At 39.2% G+C, this 23,301-nt stretch overlaps 1 protein-coding gene across 1 annotated transcript in view; it reads left to right on the top strand.

The window, feature by feature from the left end:
• Positions 1-23,301, top strand: part of pknox2 (pbx/knotted 1 homeobox 2) — a 152,852-nt gene that overhangs the window by 72,994 nt on the left and 56,557 nt on the right. The window contains exon 4 of the mRNA XM_042008855.1: positions 22,421-22,527. Coding sequence (XP_041864789.1) covers positions 22,441-22,527 — 87 coding nt within the window. The 5' untranslated portion in view covers positions 22,421-22,440. The remainder of the gene's footprint in view (positions 1-22,420; positions 22,528-23,301) is intronic.

Here is a 23,301-nt window from a genome sequence, read left to right as displayed (position 1 = left end):
AGCCTGTCTGGCAGAGTACATGTGGTTGTTGTGTGCAATCTTCCTTTTAACCAAAATTATTCCAAATAGATGATGTGGTGCTCTTTTTGGCCACGAGTTCTTCTGCATCCACATTTTTATGGCTCTTAATGTTACCTTCAACCATCAAAACGCCATGTGCTGTATGGCTGCAGCTATTGACGTTTACATGGAGCATTAAGGAAGAGTCAAGAATCAAATGTCATCTGCATCAGCTCTGCAGAGGCCTGGTAACGAGCCAGTCATTTGATTCAGCTGTGTTGGAGAAGGGTTGCATCTAAAAGTTGCAGGATGGTAGATCTTGAGGACCGGACTTGGGCACCCCTGGTTTAGAAGGTGCTCCATGCTGTTCACTACAAAGGTCAAACATTTACCGAAACCATTTAACCTCACATGCGGATTTTTGGACCGTGGGAGCACACAAACTCTACACAGAAAGGACTCAACCAGGAAATTGGAAACTTCTAATAGAAGAAAAAAAGAAAAACAAAATGTATACATCAACATTTACAAACCTGAAAGTTTATCCAAAGTCATATTTTATTTTACTTTAGAGGATGAGAAATAAATTTTTAAAATTTCCAGAAAACCTCTAACAGTTTTTAGCTGTGGAAGAATTAAAAATGAGTCTTGGTTCCAATGTTACATCATCCAGCAACCACTTTACAACGAGCTAACCTTGATGTAGCAGAGTAGCTTTATGCATTATGATGAAATCTGAAACTGCAACGATGAATAGCTCATGTCAGCATGTACTATTCTATTTGTTCCTTTTTTTGTTTGTTTTTCACCAACTCAATATAATTTATTGTGTTGATAAGGATAACTTGTCACATGTAAAAAAGTGGAGTGTATGTGGTGAACGGATCAGTTAGTTCTTTATTGGTGTATTTTGGGTGCAGAAATATTGCTTTATCATATAATAAAAAAGTAAATAAAATAAATAAATAATAATAAAAAAGAAACATATACTTTTTGTTCTGCAGGAAAAATACCAAACTTTCCCAATGAAACAATGTGAGCTATGCTGGAAAACTGAGTTTGTCATTAGTTATAATAGAGATTTAGAATCCTAGAACAGAAAAATGTGTATAAATCTATGTATAGAATTTGGATACCATGATGCCAAAGCTAACAGTAGTATGTTACCACACTCATCACCAGTAATATCCTGATCCAGGATACAGTTGTTTAATTTTATGTCTGTTTAAATGTCATTTTATTTAAACAGACATACAATCAATTATTATGATGAAGTTCATAGCTGTGAATGTTAATGTTGATAATAATGTTGTTTTGTGGTAGTACTTAGCAGGCTGTGGGTCGTTTTGGAGCTTCGAGAATGTCATTTAGCAGTTGTTGAACATGTTGCAAAGCACATATAATTTAGTCGTGTTTCGTAGCCAGGAAAGTGAAGCAGTGTTACATTTGTTTTAACCTGTAGATAGCAGTACTATATTAATCTTCATTTGGTGTTCAGACTTGAAAGGCTGTAGCAATAACTACTAGAAAAGCAGGGGTGCAGCAATGTAAAGGTCTTTCCAGACTAACAATGCCCCTCTAATACAGAGAGACCTAATTCTGTACCTACAGTCGCTCTCTGGTGTTCTGTGTATCCTTCATCTATACTGCTCTTTGTTTCTTTTCCTGTCTCACTGCTTCTCCGGCTTCAGCATAACCTTTCCCTCTGCTATTCCCACTGGACTTCTCCCATGTCCTCCTTTTACAGCCTGCAAACATCTTTCTCACCTTAATCTCTCTTTTATTTTGAGCTGGCTACCCACCCCTCTTCACAGTCTGCCTCCCCCCACCTCCCATCTTTCCCTCCCCTGTTCGCATCTCTATACCTTTACCATCCACTCCTCTGTCTGTCCTCTCCTCCCAGGCAGACTCCACACCTCTCCCAATGGCATTTCAGAGGAAATTTAATATGGGTTTGTTTGGGGTTTCCAAGAATTCCACTCAGCTGCCGGCTGTCTTTGCCTCCCGACACTAAGACAAACAGAATCCGTCCAGCCAAGAGCAGCAAACACATGCTGGCGTTGGCCTCATTATTTGCTCCTCACATTTCAGACGACTCCTGCTTCATTCTCTTCTCTTCTTTTCTTGAAAACTTCCATTTTGGAGCTACTTGATCTGCATGTTTGGTGTGTGCTCATCTGTAAATGCTTTCAGATGACTGCTGTGTTGTATTGTACAGTTTTTAGAGTGCATCTGAAGACCATTTGAGGTGATATCTTCATAAAATAAACAGGATGCCCATCCTCCAACTTTCTGTTAGTTTTTATAAGAACGTGCAGGGCAAAGTAAAGGCTGACTGATGATGCACAGCCTTGATATTTACTTCATATTCTGACACTAACTTAATAAAATGATGATGTAATCAACTTCATTTTTATATCCAGTTTTAACAAAAATCACAAGGCTAGTCCAATTACTGATAACACAATAGACCCTCTTAATCAGTAGTGATGTACATGATGCAAATAACTTCACATTGCTGTTGCTTCTGTTTGAGTGGAGATGAAGAATAGAATATGAAAACATCAGCTCTCTACAGCAAATTGAAACACTTCTCACATTAACAATATGACTACAAAAACAAAAAAAGTCATATTCTTATATTTAGCTGAAGAGTTATTTATTAATAATAATAATAATAATGGATTAGATTTATATAGCGCTTTTCAAGGCACCCAAAGCGCTTTACATTGTGTGAATCCATTATTCATCCACTCCTCACTCATACCTGGTGATGGTAAGCTACATGTGTAGCCACAGCTGCCCTGGGGCAAGCTGACGGAAACGTGGCTGCCAGTCTGCGCCTACGGCCTCTCCGACCATCACCGAACATTCATCCACACATTCATACACCAGCGATGCCAACACTGGAGGCAAGGAGGGTTAAGTGTCTTGCCCAAGGACACAACGACAGATGACTGCGGGAGCGGGAATCGAACCGCCGACCTTCCGATCATTGGACGACCTGCTCTACCGCCTGAGCCACTGCCGCCCCATTAATGATGATTATGAATTCAGGCATCTAGCTGGAGAAATAACACCATCAGCATTAATCTAACAGTTTTGATAAATGGGCATCACGATTCCTTGTTGATGGTTATGGAATTTATATAAGGATGTCTTATGTTTAGAAGTTAGCTCAGCTGATACATGGGCTTTTAATGAAGTAGCATAATACGAAAACAATTATTGTGAGTTGGACTGGTTTGTATTATCGTGAATTGGATTTAATTGTATAATATTGAATTGAATTGAAGTGAATGAGCTCCAACATCACTGAACTTACGCTTTAGGCCCTATGTTAGTTGGTGCCATGCATTAATTTAACCTATGCTTCATCTGACAGAAACTGTTTTCAATAACTAACAATCCACAATTTGGATATAAAACACAAATCTCATAATAAGTTATTAAAGGTTTGTAAAGAAATGGCATCAAACTTTTGCAGAGTCTGACAGTTTCTGCTCAGTTACATATTTGATATGGTTTGTAATCTCTGGTGTTTATGCTACAGATCACCACTCTGTTTGTGTTGATGACCAAATAATTTTTATTTACTGGTCACAACGTTGCCCTAATATGAGCAAATAGTGTTACTTGTCACAGTATCTCCGAATCAGTCAAATTAAAATTTCCACCACTGTTCATACAACCAAAAACTGTACAAGTCCTTCTAGATTTCTTCTCTTCTGCTCTGACATGCACAGAAATGTCACCTTTGTTTTGGCAGAGGGTACCTCCGGTGTTTGTCTGGATTATTCTATACTGCAAAATGCTACCCCTTCATTTTCCAGTGGTACTGCTCTGTTTGCTTCATCCAGAAAAAGGACTGGAATATGTACATTAAGGACGCAGGCAGGTGACAAAAGGCTCTGTCTGCAGGCATATGTGTATTTAAACAGAGCTTAAATGAGCGTCTACAGTAAACTACAAATTTATGATGTGGTACATTATAAATAATGCACAGGATCTGTAGATCAAACCATTCAACATTTACTGTTATACATTTTGTCTTAAGCCAGCAGCTGTGAAGATAAAGCAGGTTATAGCTAGCTACAAGTTGGTAGTTTTCGGTACTTTCTTGCCATGGACAAAGCAATTAATTCTCCTCTGTCATCTCAGTAGTGAAGAAGCTACTATTTTTTTCTTTATCAGAGCAGGGTTTGAGGAATTATTTGTAAAGTATGTACAGGAACAAAGCAAACATGTTATATGCACTAACCTAGCCATCTCCCCTGGGTAGGCTGGGTGGTAGTTTGTCTCAAGCTCAGGGAGCTTGAGGGTCCTATGCAGTATCTTAGCTGTTCCTAGGACTGCACTCTTCTGGATGGAGATGTCTAATGTTGCACCAGGTATCTCTTGGTGGCACTTCTCCAGCGTGGAGGACACGACCACTGATAAATATATAGGTGGAACAAAAATATAAAATAAAAAAAAAAAAAATGTTTATGCTGTTGTCGTTGAGAGCGATGTTAATTCTAATATGTTCTGATAACAGCAACCCTGTGTTTATCACTAGAGTATATCCTGCCTCCATTTGTTTATATGACACATAACTTTGATTATCCGCTGCATTAATTATGAAAAACTGCTGCATCCCAGTAGTTTCCGAAATGCTTCAGCAGCTGTCTGCCCCTATAAGTGAGCTCTCAAACACTATACAGTGTAGTGGGTGAGGGAGTGCATTAAAGTGGATAAGCTGAACACAGCCAGAAACTCATTTCAGTTTTTAAACCAATCAACATCTTTATAAAGGAATATTTAGTTATATGCACGTAAGCTGGGATAGCTTTTTCTTCAAGTAAGGCATGCCTCTTCTACAACAAGTTCCCCTCTGTTTTGCATGTTCAAAGGGAATGTCTCAGGGTATGGCTCTTCGTCATACATGCCAGTCTGCTCAGTCATCGTGTGGTCCAGTCTGGACTGCAGCAGCTCTCCTAAACAGTGTTGCCTGCCTTTCTCGTCCCGCCAACACAAACTCACCCCCCCCTTTCCTCTCCAGTCAGAGCTTTGCTGACACTCAAGTGGCTAACATTAGATGCACACACACATACACAGAGACACAGCCTCCCACCTGCTAATCCCCTCCTCATTAATTCCCCACCACTCTCTTCAAATATTCCCTTCTGCTGATCTCATTGTGAGGGAGTTTGTGCATGTGGGGGTGGTTTTCGGGAGGGAGGAGGGGTTGTTCAACAGGGAACGTCTCCAGATGCCCGCATTCATTTCAAGTGATATTTCACTCTCAAACATCAGCTGAGGGGCTCAGAGGTAACTCCTGCAAGTAACATTGTTCTAAAATGTCTATTCAGTCTTTAATGGAACAAATATGTGCTAAAAACAAAAATCCAAGAGAAAAAGAAATTCACATCAAGACAGAAGGATGTTTACTATTTTTAGTTTTCATAAAATCTGTGAGCATTTTCAGTAAATTTTTGCTTTGTAGGTTATATATAATTAATCAGGTCTGTCCTAAACATAACTGGAACGTAGACATTTGCACCAGAACTCAGCCTGCTGGCTTTAAGGGTTTGCTGGGTTTCCATTTTAAATAAACATTTCAGTTGATTTTTACCATGATAAAGATGATTTTGTTTGTGATTTGCAAAATAGTTAATAACAGCATTGTATTTGATGATTAATAATTTATCTGCCAGAAGATTTGGCAAGTCTTTTGTGAGCACAACCCACATAGTCAACTCTGCTGCTTATCCCACAAATGCATTTTCCCAGCCATTTCCAGTTCTAACAAGAAATGAACACTTTCAAAGGTATTTATTTATTTGCCAAGAAGCATTGTTAAAACAAAGAAATAATAAACTAAACATAAATATATGACACTCAGCATGTTTACGTGACGGTAGAAAATAAATAATTAAATCAGTCTAACCAAAATCAGACTTCTGAAACGCATGTAAATGTGTTAGTCCAGCTGAAATCATACCCCAGCTCTCATTCACACATTTTCTTACTTTAAATAAACCCACAGAGGGTACAGTTTGTTTGTAGTAGTGTGAACACTCAGTCGCATTCTGCCAACTCTAGTTTGTTTTAAAATGCAGGTCTGTTCAGTTCACTTACTGTGTGGAAGCAAACGTACAATTCTGGGTAACTAAAGACAGGAAGTGATGTAGAAGGCATCGTGCTGGACAGCTAGCTGTCTTACCTGCTGCTCATACCTGACAGATGCTTTGTTAGGTTTCAAGTCTGGTGTAATGAGAGGCTTTTCATTCTAATGTCTTGTCCACACGTAGCCAGGTTTTTGTAAAACAGAATATCTGTATAGTAAAAAAAAAAAATGTGTCTACACCTATCCGCATAACCGCGGTATAAGGCACATTCATAAGCATGCCAAACTTTAGGTGGCAGTAGCGACCCTAATCCTTGGACGTATAATGGTTAGGTGGCGGAAAATAACTGTTCTTAATCTCGTCCTTCGCCTGTGGTCGTCTATGTGGAGCAGTATTTGAGCCTGTAAAAACAAACACAAAGCGCCTGGAGAATAAATAAGGCCAACACAGTTCTGAGGACATCCATGCTTTCAGAGTATTTTTGTCACAGACAGTGATGTTCCTAAACCTAAAACCCCGGTTGTATATCACCACTCACATATGTGCAAACGGAGTATTCGCAAATCTTCACTTTGGTCGGAGGTTTTTAAAAGAATCGTTTTTAATGACATAAATCTCTGTTTTCATGTGGATGACAGGCCAAAACGTAGAAAAATATATTCGTTTTGTGAGATAACCTGCTACGTGTGGACAAGGCCTTAGTTGCACTTTCTTCCTACTGTTTTTTTCCTCTTGGCTTGTGGCTGTTTCAGGGAATATCGCCCTTTGCAAGCAGTTGTTGTGATTGCATTAGGCTGTCAAGGTGGTTTGGTATACTTGAGTAAAGTGCAGTGTGAAAGCAAACCAAAGCAAAGGGAAGGTGCAACATTTCTTTGCATTTCCTACCCAACCAAACCTGGACTGTCCCAGTGTAATGCCTTCCCTGACAGAGCAAACAGAGTAGTACCACTGGAAACTGGAGGGGCAGTGATGAGAAGTATAGCTGATATGCAACCCGCGAAAGGAACGATGAAGAAAAAGAAGCTGCAATGTATTTAATGGCCGCACAGATCACCACTGTACTGCGCTACCTCTTTTATGTCACTTTCTGAGAATGTATATCATCATGAACTCCTCCACCGACGCCATATTCACTGTTGTCTAAAACTGACGTTGGAACTCGGAGGTGAACGCTAAACTCTGCACTGCCCTCTGGTGGATGTATTGGCTAACAACCATTAAAGACACACAATGGTATGACGGTATTGACAGACATATCTGTTTCAAACGTACCTAATTAGGTATGTAAATGGAGCATAAATGGGCCTTAAGTGTACTTGTTCAGTACCTCTGAAAAATTTTGTTTTTGCAGTAAAAGTTGAATTCAGCAGGATTCCTTACATTGATGCCTGAGAGAGTATTACTTTTACATCATATCACTTTAAATTTAGATACCATTCTTAGTTTTTAACTTTTTGCATGAAAGAATACTCTGGGTATATATGCCTACTGGACACTGTCATTTATTCTGTGCGGATTTAAGCACAGAAATCAGCCTCCATTCTATATGATTCACTTTTCAGTCACGTAGCTCCACCAGTTGTTGCAGACTGACACGGATGGCACTCACTCATTGCGATAAGAAGGTATTCATTTACAAAAAAAAAAAAAAAAAAAAAAAAATGGAACTTTGCAGATGAACCAGCAGATAAGCTGCACAATGTATGTGCCGGCAAACATGACAGCAGAGGAAGAGGAGGAGTGAAGTGATGGTGGTGGGGAGGGGGGAGATGGAAAGAGAAGCAGAGCAAAGCCTCTGGAAAGGATTCAGCTGGGAAACTCATGTAGATTATTTTTCCCCTCCACAAGCTTTGCTGTTCCTATTTCGACTTGAATTTTTCTACCTTCAGTTTTCTGATGGTTATCAGCTTAGCAGAGGAAATGCTCCTCCTGTGTGTATTTGTGTGTCGACCACAGGACGTAGACCCTCGGCCCTGCAGCACCTTTCAACATCAGAATACTTCAATTGCTATTATTGGCTGAATGCAGCTTAAAGGATCACAAATACATGCACAGGATACAAAACATAATTCAAAACCGAACCTTCATTAATGTCTTTGGTCAAGAAAACATGGTGGAAGAAATAAACAACCTGTTGCATCTGTTCTGATTTTCATGATTTGATAATAACAAAAATGATGATAACATATTTATTATGTGGGCACTTTTCACAACACTTAAGGATACCTTAGATTTAAAACATGCAATTTAACAAGTAACATGCATCATGGATATGTAAGCGGATGGAGAGCTGGAAAGAAGAAGAGGATCTGAGAGTTTGGAATGGAATATAACGATGGAGGAGTTTAGAAAGATACCTCTAGCATGATTATAAAGAACTTTGAAGGTGAATAGGAGATTTTTTACAAAAGTGAACAGGAAGCCTGTGGAGTTGTTTAAGGATAAGAGAAATGTGGTCAATGCGACTGCCTGAGCAGGGAAGACCAGACTTCCTCGGCCACATTCACCAGCTCGTCCGTGGGGGATCCCGAGGTGAGGGCCAGGAGCCAGGCCTTTGCCTATGGGGCTCATAGGCACCTCTCCCATGGTCACACCACCTGCAAGAGGAGCCATAGGGGTCGGGTGCAATGTGGGCTGAGTGGTGGCTGAAGGAGGGGACCCTGGTGGTCTGATCCTACAACTGCAGAAGCGAGCTCTAGGGATGTGGAAGATCACCTCCCTGGCAGGGAAGGAATCTGAGCTGGTGTGTGAGGTTGAGCAGTTTCGGCTAGATATAGTTGGACATACGTTGATGCATGGCTTAGGCTCTGGAACCCCTGTCCTTGAGAAGGGCTGAACCCTCTTCCATTCTGGTGTTGCTCCCAGTGAGAGGCACCTATCAGGTGTGGTCATACTCATTGCCCCACAACTTGGCACCTGTACTTTGGGGTTTACCCCAGTGGATATGAGGGTAGCCTCCCTCCGCCTTTGGGTCGGGGGACAGGTCCTGACTGTTTGTGCTTAAGCACAAAAAAAAACAGTTCAGTTGACCCACACTTTTTGGAGTCCTTGGATGTGGTGTTGGAAAGCACTACTTCGGGAGACTCCTTCGTTCTGCTGGGGGACTTCAATGCTCATGTGTGCAATGGCAGTGAGACCTGGAGGGGTGTGACTGGGAAATCAAACATTTAGCACAACTGTATGGCCTTTTCCTTTTCTGAAATTTCCCAGTCTGGAATTAATAAAGTAGGTCTGTGTTAGACTCCAGTTTTTTCAGAGAGAAGTCTAACTGGCTGTTCAGCATAGCGTAAAGAAGCAACAATGACGAAAAGCAGATGGCTAATTTAACATGTTAAACACAATCTTTTCTCATTTGTTAGCTTTATTTTTCCAAAGATAATCAGAACTTTTCAATTCAACATAACCCCACAAAGCAAAGAAACTTAAGGTCATCAGTCATCAGGTTTTTCATTTTGTCTTCCATACTTGTGTTTTGATGAACAAAGAGTTACCTCTCATCCAAAAACAGTCACTATAAGAAGAGTTAGCTTCAGTTTAAAGATTATTTTATCAAAAGGGAATGCAAAGCCAATAGAATAGTTTTCCAAGGCTGCCACATGTGGAGTTCCATTCACGTTCATCCATGTTAAGGATTGTATTCAGTTCACAGGGGTTAAAGCAAAACAAATGATTCAAAGTCTAAGAAAAAAATGAGCTTTATATCCATTTTCATAAAAAGAATAAAGTTTTTATGATTTAGAAACTTTTTCGATCGATCTTCCATCTCTCTCTAGATTAATTTAGTCTAGTTTTGCAGTTTTTCACCAGGACCTAGTCTAATGTGCTCTGGATGCCCAAAAAGCCCCATAAAATGACCTCTTATTTGCATTTTCACAAATAGAATAAAAGGTTTCACAAATTCCAAACTGAACTGTGTGTTAATGAATCTTCATGCTCTGTAGAATAATTAAGTCCAGATTTGAACACATTAAGTCTGGTCATTTTTAAGGAGGACCTGGTTGAATGTAGTCAAAGTCCCCCCAAAAGTAGTGGAATTACTCATTTTGTATATCACAAATCAGACGTTAACATCAGCAACATCACGTTGAGGTCTCAGCATATTCCTTTTCGACACCCTGAAATTAGTCACTTCATTTAAATAGCGATGTCCCCTGACTGTACAGGCTGCATGTTCATAATACTCCTCTGCTCCCATGTGCAAAGACACGCTAGTGCAAATGCAGATCAGCATCCTCCAACCAGCTGACAGACAAAGAGTCTGTCGCAAAATATGTGACGTAAATAACAGACAATAACCAGGGTTCGCAAACTTACTCTTCATCCCACCAATAAAACTGATGTACCCAAGCCTGCGTTTATAGCTATTCACCAACGTTTGTGCTTTTTGGTATCTATCTGTGATCTAGGGGATATCTAAACTGCAGCTGGATCATATGGCCCACTCAACTGCCAATGTGTTTAATTGAGAGCAAAGCTGTATACCTCTCACACCATTGCTAGATGAACTCAGCATGACGATGGTCTACTATAGCAAATTGAGTTTATAAATTATCTTTCTTTGCCATAAAAACTCTTGATGCTGGAAATCTGGCACGGTGCCAGAATAATTTAAGCCAGTGATGTTTGAGAACTACCATCCTGCACCTTTTAGATGCACCCCATCTCCAGCACACCCTCATCAAAGGCATAGCTTGTTACCAGGTCTCTGCAGAGCTCAATGAAATGCAGATGAAGAAATTTACCACTTTGATTCAGCTCTGTGAGAAGGGATGCATCTAAAAGTTGCAGGATAGTAACTCTCAAAGCACCCCTGGTTTAAGCCCGGAGTTCAAGATTTTCAAGGTTGAATTCCCAAAAAATTTATGTCAAACAGGCATAGCAGAAAATCACATGCTCATGGTTGGCATGTCTCTTGAAATAGTTTGAGCAGGCTAAGCTAATAAGGTCACTTATGCAAGAAGTTACATCCTGATTGGTCCGAAACTAAGATGAGGATGAAGTTCCAGTTTTCCCCTGATATCAGAAAATTAACTTAATTTGAATGTTTTTCTTTTCCTTAAAGGAGTTAAAGCAGTTTTTGATGTTTTATGCCTCTGTTGGTTGCTCATTAGAGTTAATGAAGAAGTTATAAGCTACATAACAAGTAAAATGACTGTTTTCATTGAATAAAATTGAGGATTATGATTTTCTCTGAAACTTTAGAGGAGGCATTGCCTGCTTCTTCTCATCTTATCAGCTGCTGATGACATTGACACTTGATTGTAAATTCATAACAGTTTTCTGATAGCAGAACATTTTTATCACTAATTAAGTCTTGTAAAAAAAAAAGATAGCATGTACGTCGCCTAAAAATAAACCACCTCCACATGTTCTCTAAAATAACTAAACATTTACAATAAACTTGTTTCTTGATGAATATGCCTTGAGATTTATAATCCACCAACCCTCATCTCAGGTTCTCTGAGCTGTCTGCACCACACAGACGGTCTTGCTGTTCTATTTTTGTTTGCAGAGGGGAGAACAGTGTTGGCACTCTTCACAAACTCCACCCACCCTCTTCCCAGGAGTGTGTGGATCTCTGTGTGTATTTGTTTTTGGAAATGATGCAGTGTAAATGTATTCACAACACAGCTGAAAAAAAGTAAAAAGAATAAATGAAACAAAGTTCACTGATGCTGGTCAGACATGCAGTCAATGGCAACGAGCCACGTTTGCCATGTACGTCGTATATATAGCAGAGCAGGTCCATGATCTTATTATAATTTTTTATGTAGGAGGATGCAGGCATGTGCTGCAGCCTAGTGGGACAAAACAAACCTTCATGCTGGCATATTTGAGCTGGAGCCAGTCTGAAGTTGGTTTCACATTAATGAGTGCTCACACTCCTGAGCTTTCTGCTTTAGAGTTAAGGGGATACTTGTAATAAATATTAATTGTAATGTTTATGTTACATGGAAGCCAGTCAGCTGCCAGTGGTGGTGTTTAGGGTGTAGGATGAATTTCATGAATATTGACTGATTTGATTGCCAGGGTTAAACTATACATCTAGTTTTCGGTATCTGTCTAACACTTATATTCAGGCAGTTTTTTGTTTTTTTTTTGTTTAACATTATTATTTTTTTAGCCCATGACCCATTTCTATCTATCCAAGCCTGTGACTGTGTATCTGCTGGGTTATAGTAAATGTCATGTAAATTGCTGTCATACCAAAATCCATTTTTATTCTCAGAGAAGGTGTCTCTCGTCTTTTTATTTTATCTTTTTTCTTTTTAAATTGGTTTTTAAGTAGCATTACTAGACTTTGGAAGTTTCTCACTTTTGCACCCCCAACGAAGGATAATTCAACATCTGTCTTGCATCCTGTCTCTTTTCTGAGCTCTTTCCAGCAAGTAAAAGTCAGCCCAATTTTGACTCTTGTTTTATCACCTGTTCACTTCCTCTGCTAACGCCCTTTTGCATTTTTTTGCTGAATTAGTCATGGTGCATGTTCAAAATGGCCAGTGTTGATATCCAGTTGCTAGCTGGTGACGTGACGCCATAAGGCAAAATGCACTTGATGCCCCAGGCTGGAGTATCACAGCCCGGGCATTGTTTTAAGAAAAAGAAAAAAAAAAAATGTTGTGAAGGTTGTGAAGTGCAGTTTCTCAGCCTCTAGATGCCACGGAGAAATACAAATATTGCTATAAAAACTAGTCAGAATCAGAGGTTTTAGGTTTGGAAAGTTATGTAGTGTTGCTTTAAGATAGTCTGGCCATGTTTGCAATCACTACAGATTTCACATGCTTTCATCTAGATTATGTCCACATGGTGCCAAAGCCGGTTCTGGTGTAAAAATGGAGAGAAAGGCTTCACCATCCCCAAAAAAACCACTGTAGTACAAGGCTGTGGGGGGCACTATGATGATTAAAGAGTAACACTTGAAAGCTAGAACAAGATGTAGATAATGACATATCCGCTTGCTCCCGCTGATGATGGTACAGTAGCGATATACTGTGTGTAAAAGCAGTGTATTTTTGTGTGAAAGCTGTACACAAGGCAAGACTGTCTGGAGCAGCACCACAACACAAGTAGTCACCGATGCCATTATTGTTGTTGTGTTTGGTGAGTGTTCGTCACATTGACATCATATCCTCTAGTGGTGCGGTTACGCTGTCCTCACAGTACCACAGACGGCAGAGGCCTCAAACCTATCCACCTTGGTACCTGGCTTCAGACATGATCAGTTTCATGGAGGCTAATCCCTGGTTTCGTGGGGATGAAAGGGTGGATTGCTAAAATACTTTTGCAGTTTTACTGCAGTTTGGCGCTGTGGCGACGGCCTCCTAGAAGACAGAGGCCCAGCTCTGTTGCTTTTATTTTTATTAGGTTATTTAACAGGGACAGAACGGTACAGTGCAATTACTGCCTATGTGACAGAATTAGCTTAATGGCTAATTTTATTTATTTATTTTTTTTTCATCTGTAGTCCCTGGACTGTGGCCTTACATGTGACTTTTTTTTCTTTTTCATCTGCTTACATAAGCTGGTCAGATTTAGGTGAAGAAAAACAATAAATATATAGTTAAGAAAACCCTTTGAAAGGGTAGTTTGTTACTGGTTTTTCAAAATAAAAACCAAAAAAAAGCACCTCTAATTTTCAACTAATACATAAAAAATAAACTTAAAACATTACAATGAAATGTATTACTGTTATGTTAGTAGTTTTAACATTATTTTCTTATTTCACTGTCATTAATGAAAAGATGACAAATGAAACTGTTGTTGATATAAACTACTGCAGCTGGTACAATTCATGTTACCTATGGGTAGCATTGATTTCCTTAAAACCTCTTTCATAAGGTCAACATTTCTAGCAAAAAATGGACCAAATTATAATAAAAGCTTTTAGCTATGTTAATCAAGTTATTTGCATGCAAACCAACCGTCCCTAAGGATTTCCAAAAATGTTTTCACTACACTGTAGTTTTTAACAGGATCCTTTTTATTTGTGATTTTATAATGTAATTTCAAAAGCAGAAAGCGACACAATCAAACTGGAATCCAAACAAACATTTGCATAAATACAAAGAAAACAAGAACTGAAGTCAGATTGGAGCACTGATGCCATTGTCAGTAATTAGAAAAAAAGCTATGAGTCTTGCAAACTGTCTTACCCGAGGGAAATCCTTGTGTCTTCATTAAGGCTGTGAGGCATATTTGAATATGTGAAGGGCGTTTTATTAAGAAGTGCAGCATGAAAGAATCAACTCAAAAGGTTATAGATTTAAATTCAAGCATAAAATGTCATTGGAAATTGATAAGGACAAGTGAGGGGAGCCTTTGGAGTCAGTGAGACCAACAAACATCCTAGTGTTTTCACTAAGAGAGGCATTGTAATGACAATTATTGTATGATGGGGTTTGGAGGTTTTATTTAAAAAAAAAAAAGATAAATAAATTTGTCTTCTTTCATCAAACTACTTGAAGATCAGGCAGCTAATTTTTTTTTTATTTTTATTTCCATTAAAACAAAACATAACAAAACAAACAAACAAACAAAAAAAAAAAAAAACAAAACATTGCATTCCTCACTGCAGCATTTGTAACTTTCCATTTTCTATAGAGGTTGAGAACTGCATTCCTCATGTTTGACCCAAGACAAAAGCTTTTAAACTATGGTCCATTTCCATCCAGCGTGCCTCACATTGGCCGCCTTAATAGCAAAACATGGAGTTAATATAGTCCACAAGAGTGTTGAAAAGTCCTTCACTGGGCTTCAAATCCTTGCCATATCTGTCGTGTAGGTGAGTCCAATCAACTAGAGCAGATGAATAAAAGATACTGGTTTGAATTGTAAGTGTGGGCTGGTGTGGAGCAAAGAGTTGCAAGGTTGGTTGGGTAAAGGGAGGACTGGTGGCTTGGGTTAATGAGGTGGTCTGGGAGTGTAGACTGGATTCTGACTGCAGTATGCATGGAGCTTGCTTTAGCCTGGGGGAGATTTGTAGCCCTAAGACCACTGGTTAGACTCTCCTTGCCTCCGGCTGTGTATGCACTCGAACCTTAATGTGAGTGTGCTTTTGTGGAAATGTGTGTGTGCTTGTACTTTAAGCCGTGAGGCGGCGAGTGTTATTTTGCCCTCAGGATGACACGCCGTGAAGCTTTTAGTTCTCTGTGTTTAGTGCCGGCATTCGTGCATCATTATACATGCCTCTGTTTGCATGTATGTCCATTCCTGCATGTGTGGGGTGTTTGCGATCTGATCTGTATGTTTTCTGATTTTCCGATTCAAGTCCCGACCGCAAATGTGTACACAATCTCCCCTCCAGCCCCCCTTTCCAGCTCCAGTCTCATTACCATTCTACTCTTCTCTCCATTGCTTTACTCAACGCCATCAAGGCCTCGCCTCCTGGTGTTTGCATTGTAAATCAGGCCTGACAATAAGGCAATGATTAGATCCTACTCATATTCAAAAACACCTGATTTATTTATTCAGCTACCTCTTTTACAGGCCATCAAGATGCATAATGTCTGACCAAGGTGACATACCCACTTCTAAATTTTATTCATTGCGTTTGCAGGCCAACCTCTTTCCCAGCAAAACTCAAACAAGATTAAATGAGATTTTGATGCAGAATGTAAAGCTGGATATCACATATGTAGGTATGTCAGGTTATCTATCAGACTGAAAGTGTATTTGAATCTAACTTTAAGTATAACACTGATTTCAGGAGTATCAGCAAGATTATTGAGGGAAGCTGTTGGATTCTGACATGCACATCCAACTGATCACTTGCAAAGCCAGCAAGCTAAAACTTGGTGGTTGTTTAAGTTTTTAAAAAAATGAGTATCTTGGGGTTTAGACTAATTACTCTCCTAATTGGAGGCTGCTCTTTTAAACTTATTTAATTATTTCTTCTTAGAATTTGATGAAAGCAAAAGTCATCTGGAGTGAAGTCTTGTGAGAACAGCATGGAGATTATGGATGGAGATGAATGCTTGGCCAATACCAAGCAGATATGTGAATAAATAATGAATGTAAATACGATTTGCTATATAAGGTTTAGCTCTGGAATTAAAGGCTTTAATGAGAGTCAAACGTGATGACCACCTATAATCCACCAGGTTCAAAGGAGCTGTCAATGCTTCGTTTGCAGGTTTAGCAACATACAATATTTTTCCTCTGCCCACAACCCGAGAGACAGTCAGAAAGTTGAAGTGAATAAAATACCAGAACAACAAATTAAGCTTAAGAAAAACATTACCGAAGAAGGATGTTTACATTTCAATAATTCACACATATTTTTGTATTTTGAACCTGATTAGCGAAATTGCTCAAAGGACAGCATGTTTAATTGGTACAGACTTGAAAAATCTTAGCAGCTATTTGATATTTTTACATGAAATTTGATATAAATTATTGCATAGCTTGACCATTTTCAGATTGGTGATGTTATTCTAATGCTAAGCTAACAGAGGTGTCATCTAGAACATCTAAGACTGCTTTTCAATATCCACACTGGTATGTTTTTTTTTTTTTTTTTTTTCTTAAGACCTTCTATTCTTATTGGTGTTGACAACATTTGCTCTATGACATTTTCTAGCATGTTAAAAGGCTTGACAGTTTGGGCTACATTCATGAGCAAACTCCAATATAGAAAGATGCACAAAGTCAGTTGTCATTTTTACGTAGGACTGTTAACAGTTCAAAACAAACCTCTCTTCCATCATGCTAACATGCAAAAATGTCATGGTTTAAAGGTTTATTTTTCTACAATATCATCTTCCCCTCCTTTTTTTTTTCCTTTGGTGTATTTATATAAAATACTTTTGAGCTGCATGTGTCTAACATGCACATAAAATCCAGAACTGTATGAGTTTGTAAAAATCATGGATTCTGATAGGGAAACTAAGCTAACACCTACTCAGAATGGAAACGGCACACACCATTTAAAGCTAAACACCACTCAAAAAGCCATGGCTCTAAGGATAGCATGCTTAATTGGTACAGACTTGAAAAATCTCAACTATTTGACGTCTTTTCATAAAATTTGGTAGAAATAATTAGAATAATTATAGATTTAAATCTAATTATTTTACAGAGCTCTGTCCAATGCTATCAATGCTTTTGTTAATCACATATTTTTCTGTCTTGTAGTCGTTTTTTTGGGGATAAAATTGGTGGAATTGTTAGATACCAGAAAATTCTATCTTCTGATATCTCTATTCTAAAAAGCTGCTAGCTAAGTTAGCCCGCCTGGCTTCCTGCATGCTTTCTCTAGTCCCTGTGAGTAAGACCTTTGACTACTCACAAGTTCTTCAAGCAAAACATTCCTGAACAAGTAAAACGAAATCTTTTTCATCTCCAGTCTTTGCTGAACTTCAGTTTTGTAGCAGGGTGAGTTGATGTGTGTTGAAGAGCATGATAAAAGCCTGAACATCACAGCTTTTCCTACATCAAACATCCAAATCCACATGTGATCAGTCTTACATCACTCATTTCCCGAATTACCTGTTCAGCACAGCTTGTGTTACTGTCAGCTCCGGCAGCGTCTTTCACTGCTGCACTGTGATGTGCTGATAATTCAACGTGAGCGAGCCAAGCACACTCTCCATGATGCTGCTCAGGTCTTTATATCACCTTTGTCTGCAGCAGAAAGCTGAGTGCTGAACAATAAATTCACCTTCAAACAAAGCGGACAAGAAGAGGCTTCAGATGTAGCTGAAATGTAGAGGCCACAGGCGATGATCACCCTTACATCTGACCAGATATGAATTTTCATTTCAATGCCAGAGGTAAACGAGGTGAAACAGCTATGCCACTGACTCACCTTACATCAGTGTGGCAAAGGTACTTTACATGGCTGAGAATTGTTGAAAAATTGAATGCTGAATAGAAATGTTTCTTACTGCACAGAATCCAATGAAAGCGTACAAGAGCCTCCAATCATAACACACAAAACCCTTTGATGTTTGTTGGAATAATTTTATGCCTGCTTTTCATTTTCTACTTTTTGCTTTTGAATTTTGATTGCGACTACAGGCAGTTTTCAGTTGATATGCATTATGAACTCTGTAATAATTCAAAGGTCTTTGTTGAAGAACAAACATGCCATTTAGCTTAAAAATAGATTTTACCACATATTGTGTGGCTGTATGCCTTTTGATGAGTTCAGAAAGAAGACGGTTATTGTCTGCTAGACTTTTTAAGTTTGCTTTGTTGTGTTGAAATTGAATGTATTTTCCTTGTATTCTTGTATTTACATTCACAGCTCAGCGGCCATCGTACAGCATGTGTTTGTGCACACGTTATGTGTCGCTGTGTGCATATTTATGGATGCACAATTGCCTGCCCAAATGTGGCATTTGGTGTCTCGTTCCTTCGAGGAATGGCGAAACTTGAGAGGCTGCCTAAAATACAGTGTGGTAATTGGAATTGCTTTATCTTCAGTCTCATCAATTAATGTGCAATTTTCCATTTAATCACTAACACGCTCGCTGCATTTGCAATTAAAATGAGCGCTGATAACAGAGAAGATGTCTTTCAGCTGATACCAGTTGGAATGAGAACAGAAAGCAGAAGACGCAATCGGTACACGAAATGGCTCGCAGAGACATGAGCGTGGCACACAAACAAGTGTGAACACACACAACAAAAACAGTGATGCTCATCTGATGCTGCACTGGGTGCATAAACATTCCTACGAAGCACACGCACAAGAACAGCATGACATGCTAAAAAGAAAAGAAAACATGCAGATTTTCAGCTTAAACCCCAAATTAGAAACCAAACCAGCATTTAACATCAGAATATTGGCAGCAGCGTTGGATTTGGATGCCACTCAAACACAGAAGGGTCTCAGAGAGCTGTCTTGTTTTTTGCTTTTCTATTTGGAGCCGTTGCCAGGGTCTGGATCTCTGTGGGAGATGAGCTTGGTGATGCTAAACTGTTGTAATGTATTGTCCTGATTCTGAGAACTTAGCATCACTTCCTGTCTGGCAAAAAGAAACTGAAAACAACCCAAAACAATATTTTTTTATTGCTGGGCTCCTCACACAGATATATAGGATAAGCACCAGTAGTTTTCTAGTGCTACATCCAGCTACACCAGTATGAGGAAAACGCTAATATCCAGAGGTGTATAACTATGATAAAGCCAGACTGTACTTACTTGGTCATTATAACTAAGTTCTGACAATAATTTGTTTGAGACACTAAATAAACATAAGGTTTGTACCATTCTGCTTTACAAAAATAGAAATTATGATTTCATTTTTCTTTTACATGAAGTGAAAATGATAAAAGTCAATACACAAAATGTGGCACAGTCGGTTTTTGTTAGAAAAACACATAGATTTTTTTTCTTTTAAACATCTGACTGAGCTCAGGAATGAAATGATATTTTGATATTTTAGTTGCTTTTTGTGATTTGATGTGAATGGAAATAGTTTTGTTACAACTCATAATTTCAAAAGTTTGTGGGGCACATTGTAAAATGTAAATAAAAGCAGAATGCAGTTATTTACAAAGCTCATAAATCCATATTTTATTCCTAATAGAACATAAACATGAGATTTTCTAACTGAGACATTTTGTTAATTCAATATTAGCTTATTTTGAATTTCAAGGTACGTCCCAAAAAAAGTTGGAATCAGGGCAACAAATGACTGGAAGGTACAAATAAAAAAAAAAGAAACAACTGGAGGAGCATTTGACAACTAATTAGGTTAATTGTTAAGAGACCAGTAACATGACTTTGGTATGAAAGGAGCAATCAGAGCGACAGAGCATCTCAGATGTAAAGATGGGCAGAGGTTCACCAAACTGTGTCTATAAATAAATAATCCATCCATCCATCCATTATTTGCCGCTTATCTGGAGTCGGGTCGCGGGGGCAGCTGCTTCCCGGCCACTTTCACCCGCTCGTTCAGGGGGGATCCCGAGGTGTTCCCAGGCCAGCCGAGAGATGTGGTCCATCCAGCGTGTCCTGGGTCTTCCTCAGAGCCTCCTCCTGGTGGGATGTGCCTGGAACACCTCACCAGGGAGGCGTCCAGGAGGCATCCTGACAAGATGCCCGAACCACCTCATCTGGCTCCTCTCAATTCAGAGGAGCAGTGACGCTACTCTGACCCTCTCCCAGATCCCTGAGTTTCTCACCCTATCTCTAAGGGACAGCCCCCCAACCCTGCGGGGAAAACTCATTTAGGCCGCTTGTATTCGCAATCTCGTTCTTTTGGTCACTACCCACAGCTCATGACCGTAAGTGAGGGTAAGAACGTAAATTGACCAGTAAATCAAGAGCTTTGCCTTTTGGCCGCTACATACCGATGCAGAGTCTGCATCACTGCAGAGGCCGCACCGATCCGCCTTGAATAAATATTTATGATAATAATATACATTATTTAGAGCGCATTTCAGAAAATCCTACGACACTTTACGATTCAAATCAACCAATCAAAGCAAATAGATACAAAACAAAAGTAAAATAAAATAGTCTAAATGCAATAGAGAATGAAGGAGTAAATGTGGAACAATTTCAGAAAAAAGACTTTAACGATCCTACCATTTACTACCATTGTATAATATCAAAGCATGGACAGCATGTCCTGATAACTAAAGAGGAGATGGAGCATCCAGCTTGTTATTGGTGGACAGTTAAACAGCCGGCATCTCTGATGGTATGGAGTTGCATTAGTGCCGAAGGCATAAGCAGTGTCCACATCTGTGAAGCTCCATCAATGCTGAAAAATACATTTTAGGTTTAAGAGCAACATCATCTTCCATCCAGGCAACGTCTCTTTCAGGGAAGGCCTTGCAGATTTCAGCAAGACAATGCTGAACCACATCATGACACTGCATCACGACAGCATGGATCACGGGAGAAGAGTCTGGCTGCTGAACCGGCCTGCCTGCAGTCCAGACCTTTCACCAACAGAAAACATTTGGAGCATGCTGAAATAATAATAATAATAATAATAATAATAATAATAATAATAAAAAAAAGAGCCAGGACTGTTGAGTAGCTTGATATGTTGTTTATGTTCTGCTGGGAATAAAAATATGTGCTGGAATCAGGGTTCTACTTAATGACATGTTTATGAGTCATATTCCTTATACTGAATATCCAATATCTCTGTATGGAGTTTTTCATGAATATTTATTATTACTTTTATTATTATTATTATGATTTTTATAATGGTATAACCTTAAAGCCACATACTGGAAATCCATGGCCTCAGCGGTCCGGTCAGGTGGATTTACTGCACCCTTATTTCCTGAGGCGGTCGCTCTGAACGGATGTTTCAACCGGTGCTCAGATGTTTCAGTTCCATCCCACTAGCTCATAATGAAGAGCTTCCTGCAGGTCAATACCATTGAGCTCATGTTCGCTGATCCATTGTAAGTGCTTTCTTTCCGTTCATGACCACACATGGCTTTATGTTGCATTATAATGTGTTTTTTTTTCACCAATAATTCCAACAGTTGGGCTTTAAAAGAACATTGATGTGATGTTTGCATCAGCCTTCTTGTATTTTTATTTCTTAAAATGTAGCTTAATGTTTTTGATATTGGTAGAAAACTGTAAAAAATGACAAAAGGTCACATGCACAACATTTTTATGCAGTTCATATACATAGGTTATATGTAGCTTCAGGATGGATAACCAGCTGTGCTTGCCTACAGTAAGTTGCAGCAGTGGTGGGGGGTCTGCGTGCGTGTGTTTCTGAGTGCAACATACCCCCGAACCAATTAGCTCCATCAGTAGAGGTGGGGGCAGCAGAGTTCCACGGGGTACGGCCCTCAACCCTGTGGGGTCCTGAGGAGCCCTAATTAGCCCTCTTGATTGGCTCGGTTAAAGTGCAACAACACCAGCAGCCAACCGATAGAGACGACTATGGCGACTCCACCGCAGAGCGTTGCTTTTAAGCCAGCTGTAATTAGTTAACAAGCATTGCTTTCTGTAATTGGCAAACAAGTAGAGGGTTTTATTTGCAGTGTCATCATGAACCTGCTGCTGTGTTTCATATTTCTGTAAAAGGGCTTCATGATTAAGTGTGTGCTGCTTTGTTTCCTTTCTGCTTGGCTGCGTCGTTAGATGGCTCAGAATTAATACATCACCCTGACTGTTCTGTCAGCTCTGTGCAACACATACAGAGGCAGGCAAACAGCAGACAGGCAGAGAATTGAGTTAGTGAGGAAGGAAAGAAGAAGAGTTGGGTAATGTGTGCCAGTATCCCAACTCTGATTACTTAGTCACAGCAGCACCTGGTGGCTGCAGCTGCAATAGAACCTCTTGCAGTGGATTTATGTTTTATGTTTTCATTTTTTTTCAGTCTCGATGTGAAGCTGCCCCATGATGCAACATGCGTCCCCAGCACCTGCAGTGACAATGATGGCCACCCAGAGCGTTCCTCCACCATCGTACCAGGAGAGCCAACAGGTGAGCATTTCCATGCTCACTTATTCGCACATTTCATTTTATATTGGTGATATCTGACCTGTTCTTACTGATTTGAAGTGAACGGACTGAGGTTGAAAATGGCATTGAGTGGATCAGAATTTAGGAGTCTACAAATATAAATCTGTAGAAAGATGATTTCATTGATTAAAATCAAATTAACTGGGTTTTAAATGCTTAAAAGATAATTATGTGAATTATATATATTATAAACTTTTTTTTTACTTTTTTAGTGCTTATTTTAAAATTATTAACAGCCTTTCATTTTTTTAAGTTTCTTATCTTTTGATTTAAACGATTTTCCAGTTGAATATATCTTTATTAGTAAGGAAATTTTAATGAGAAATAAGTGATGACATGTTTGGTGTGAGATCCTGTAAAAACTCTGGCAGAATTAATTAAAGTACTACTATTAAAAAACAATATTTAAGTCACTTGTTGAGTTTTGGTTCACCTCCTTTTAGTGTCAAGGATCTCACAGTAAGAGTTCTACACTCAGTGACCACTTTATTAGGTCCAGCTGTTCAGTTACTTAGTAACACAAATATCTAACCTGCCAATCGCATGGCAGCAACTCAATGCATGTAGTCATGTAGACATGGTCAAGACGACTTGCTGAAGTTCAAACTGAGCATCAAAATGAGGAAAAAAGGAGATTTAAGTGACTTTGAATGTGACATCAGAAACTGCTGATCTACTGGGATTTTCACACACAACCATCTCTAGGGTTTACAGAGATGGTCTGAAGAACAGAAA

The sequence above is a fragment of the Melanotaenia boesemani genome, chromosome 15 (assembly GCF_017639745.1).
Source record: "Melanotaenia boesemani isolate fMelBoe1 chromosome 15, fMelBoe1.pri, whole genome shotgun sequence".
NCBI lineage: Eukaryota > Metazoa > Chordata > Actinopteri > Atheriniformes > Melanotaeniidae > Melanotaenia > Melanotaenia boesemani.
This window is presented reverse-complemented; position numbering and strand designations above follow the sequence as displayed.